Genomic DNA, 3484 nt, shown 5'->3' with positions numbered 1-3484 from the left:
AGCTCCCTTCCAACCCCCAACACTCTGTGATCCTGTGATTTCCCCATTTATGGCTCTGTCAGGATGTTTCCATCCCCGGCGATGTTGAAAACTCCACCTGACAAGGCGCTGAGCAACTTGAGTTCACCGTCAGCCCTGACTGAGTCACGCCTGGACCAGACGAGCTCCAAAGATCCGTCCAACCTGAATTATTCTAGGAGCCCGTGATTGTTCTGCATGAGCTCCAAGACTACCGAAGAGACCACAGGGATCTCACCTTAGGCTTTAAATTCAAACCAGGGACGTACTCGGCCAGCGCGACCACCGTGCCCTTACTCGAGAGCACCCACAGAAGTCACTCAGAACCCAAGGGAAAACTCCTTAAAGGTCAAAAGCGACTTTCCAAATTCCCCTCAGTCTTTGTCTGTTATGTTTCTCAGCTGTAACCACGGAACAATTTGGGGAATTTGTCTTCAGGAAGTTTTTGTCAGTGCTAGAACTATCACACAAAGCCCAGCGGTAAGAAATTTCATTTGGATTTAGTGGAAACTGCAACTGCCGCAGAAGAAAACATCGCTGCAGCGAAAACTTAATTATTGACGGCAGCTGGCAAGGAATTCATAGAATCATAAAATCACAGAATGTGCTGGGCTGGAAGGGGCTTTTAGAAGTCAGACAAGAACATTTAGTCGATCAAGACGGTTTCTCAAAACCCAAACCGCACCTGCAGAAGAATCCCGACTGGGTCATCGCAGCCTAAAATCTCACCGTTTTTCCCTGGGATTTTCTCTAGGAGGTTTAGCAGGATTTGATTCAGTCTCTCCCTCTGCAGGTGCCGTCTCTCCTCGGGAGTGCACAGCTGCCGCGCCTCGGAACCGCCTTCCTCCACCTTTTTCTCCGTTTCACACGTCTCACCAGAAGCTGCTTCCTTTTCGGGCTCCTCCAGGCCGGGCATCTCGCTCGGAGTTGGATCTTGGTTTCCTAACACGTCCTCAATGAGCGGAAGAGAATCTTCTTCTTGGTTTAAGTCTTTAATCTGCTGTTTCGAGCGATCCGTTTTCCAGGACGATCTGGCAGAAAATAAAAGGCATTTAATTAAATACCCCGTTTTTTCAGGCTCTCACCAACGACTGGTGAGTCACGGACTCTCGGGAATCTCGGTCCTTCAACTTAACACAGGGATTCAAACCCACCAGTCCCCACCTACGAGAGGCCACGTCCCTGGAACCGTGCTTACATGACACCAAATACACTCTGTTAACACCAAATTGCTTTTCTATTTCCATTTGCACAGGTTTTTTTCTTCCTAAACAGCCAACTCCAGCACTTCCCCGTGTTTCTGCTTCTATATTCTATCCCTCCTCACTTTTTTCTCTCTTTGAAAGGTCAGAGTGCTGCTTTAAATAATTTAAACTGGTTTTTCTTTTCCACAGAACTAAATGGGCAGGAAGACGAGAGGACACTTGACGAACCCAGAGGATTCTCTCACCTCTCCTCAGCGAACAATCTGGTGGGTGAAAGACTCACCTGCCTCCGTTTCTCTTGTAGTTGTCTGGTACGTAATGAGGCTGTAACGACAACGAAGATTACGGTAAATACCAAAGAAAATTCGCGGTGCGAGGAGGTGCCGGTCTCTCAAATATTCTGGAAGTGCCAACCCTGACACTTTGGGAATGCAAAGGAGGAGGCGGAATCACGTAATAAGGGCCCATTAGAGCCAGGCTTATTACCTGATCCTTCTCGTCTTCTAACTTAATTTCAAGCCACAGAGCCCCGTGATAAAAATCACCCTCACTTTCCAGCAGCAGGAGTTTGGATCCATCTCTAAACTCCCTGTGCTCGCAGGGAGGGCAGCGCTGCCTTGCAGATTTGCCAGATCCGCTACCGCTGTGCTCAGAGACAGAGCAGGACACGTGCAACTGCCTCGAGTCGCGCCAGGGGAGCTTTAGATTAGATGCTAAGACAAATTTCGTCACTGAAAGAGCGGTGAAGCGCTGGAAGGGGCTGCCCAGGGCAGGGGTGGAGTCGCCGTCCCTGGAGGTGCTCACAGACTGGCAGACGTGGCACCTGGGGACGTGGTGTAGTGGTCACGGTGGTGCTGGGCTGACAGTTGGACTCGATCTTAGAGCTCTTTTCCAACCTTAATGATTCCACGATTCTGTGTTTCTATTAATAAAGAGCTGCTACTTCACGGAGCCGGTGAACAGCAGAAAGAAGAGACAGTCAGACAGGGGATGTTACGGGATTCATGATTTGCTGCCTATCTGGCTGCTGCTGCTTTTTGGCAGAAGAGTCATTTTCAGCCATAATTACACAGAAAGTGAGCGGCACAGCATTTGCTGGAGCAGGGAGATACTGTTCTCTGTTGGGGAAATCCCGATTCTGCAAGCCCTTTTCAAGGCGAGTTGGTTACGACCCGGAGTACCGACACTGAAGGGCAGAAAGCCCGACACAAGCTGACGAACACGAGCAATTATTTTACAGTCACGAATCGCAACTGAACAGCGAGTTTTCAGCTTCCCTTCGCTCCCGAGTGGCTTAAATGAAATCACCTTAAATGAAAGCACCTACATTTCACCATCTCCAAACTTACGCTGTTTGTTCCACACCTGTCTGCCTTTGAACCTCTGCCTATTTTTCTTTCCAAGCTCTCTTTCCAGTCACCTTTTCATCCAGACTGTGCCACCTTCCTTCAGTTTACCGAGCTCCCTTCATAAACAGGGACCGGGGGCTTTCGAAAATAAGATGTGCAGCTTTCTAGCAAGATTCAAGGAAAGTGAGAAAAGAAACACTTACTGAAAAGTCTCTCTTGGGCGTGAGTTTCTTGGGGAAGTGGTCGAAGGCGTAGGGCTTGGTGCACACAGGGTAACGATTCCGGTGGATCTTGTAGAAGAGATGAGCCGATTTATCGAGGCGGTAATCGCAAATATATACATCCTGCTCCTTCACGCCTTTTGGCCTCCCTGCGGTTTCAAACCAATTGGAAAAATAAAAAAGTGACTCGGATTGCAGAGGAAACAAGGAGCAAGTTATCAGGGAGGGGTACTGCATTGCATTTCTCACCCCGTTGGGTTTCCTCACCTTTGCAGTAGGTGTAGAGGTCAAGAACGCAGCACGTGCCCACCACGGCCTCCAAGGGGATGATTTCGTAGAGCGGCACCCGGAAGAGCTCGTTGTGGTAAAACTTTCGAGAAGGGGAATGATGTGTTTCGTGTGGACGGAAATAATGGTGGCCGAAGGCGAACCGCTCCTCTCTGCGTGAGGGTGTAAGGGGAAGAGAAAAACAGAAGGGGGGGGGGAAAAAGATTATTGAAGTCCACGGTACAACTTTATTAACGCCCTCCGCTTAATTTGGAATTCTCCGACTTGCACTTTCGCAACAACTGGGACAAAAAGTCACGTGGATGTTCAACCTGACGCCCGTCAGTCAGCGGAAATATTCCCAGCGTGACTTTTGGAGATGCTGGGGCCCTGCTGCCGGCGGGGCAGCCTCTTGCAGCATCGT

The 3484-nt window shown here is 49.5% G+C and overlaps 1 protein-coding gene across 1 annotated transcript in view; it reads right to left on the bottom strand.

The window, feature by feature from the left end:
* Positions 1-256: 256 nt before the first annotated feature.
* The window catches only part of LOC104281033 (histone-lysine N-methyltransferase ASH1L-like), a gene marked incomplete at both ends in the record, with an annotated part of 11577 nt that continues 8349 nt past the window's right edge, over positions 257-3484 (bottom strand). Inside the window, 5 exons of the mRNA XM_009878882.1 lie at positions 257-310; positions 704-1049; positions 1507-1547; positions 2776-2942; positions 3061-3233. Coding sequence (XP_009877184.1) covers positions 257-310; positions 704-1049; positions 1507-1547; positions 2776-2942; positions 3061-3233 — 781 coding nt within the window. The remainder of the gene's footprint in view (positions 311-703; positions 1050-1506; positions 1548-2775; positions 2943-3060; positions 3234-3484) is intronic.

This window comes from Apaloderma vittatum, unplaced genomic scaffold (assembly GCF_000703405.1).
Source record: "Apaloderma vittatum isolate BGI_N311 unplaced genomic scaffold, ASM70340v1 scaffold11761, whole genome shotgun sequence".
Lineage (NCBI taxonomy): Eukaryota > Metazoa > Chordata > Aves > Trogoniformes > Trogonidae > Apaloderma > Apaloderma vittatum.
This window is presented reverse-complemented; position numbering and strand designations above follow the sequence as displayed.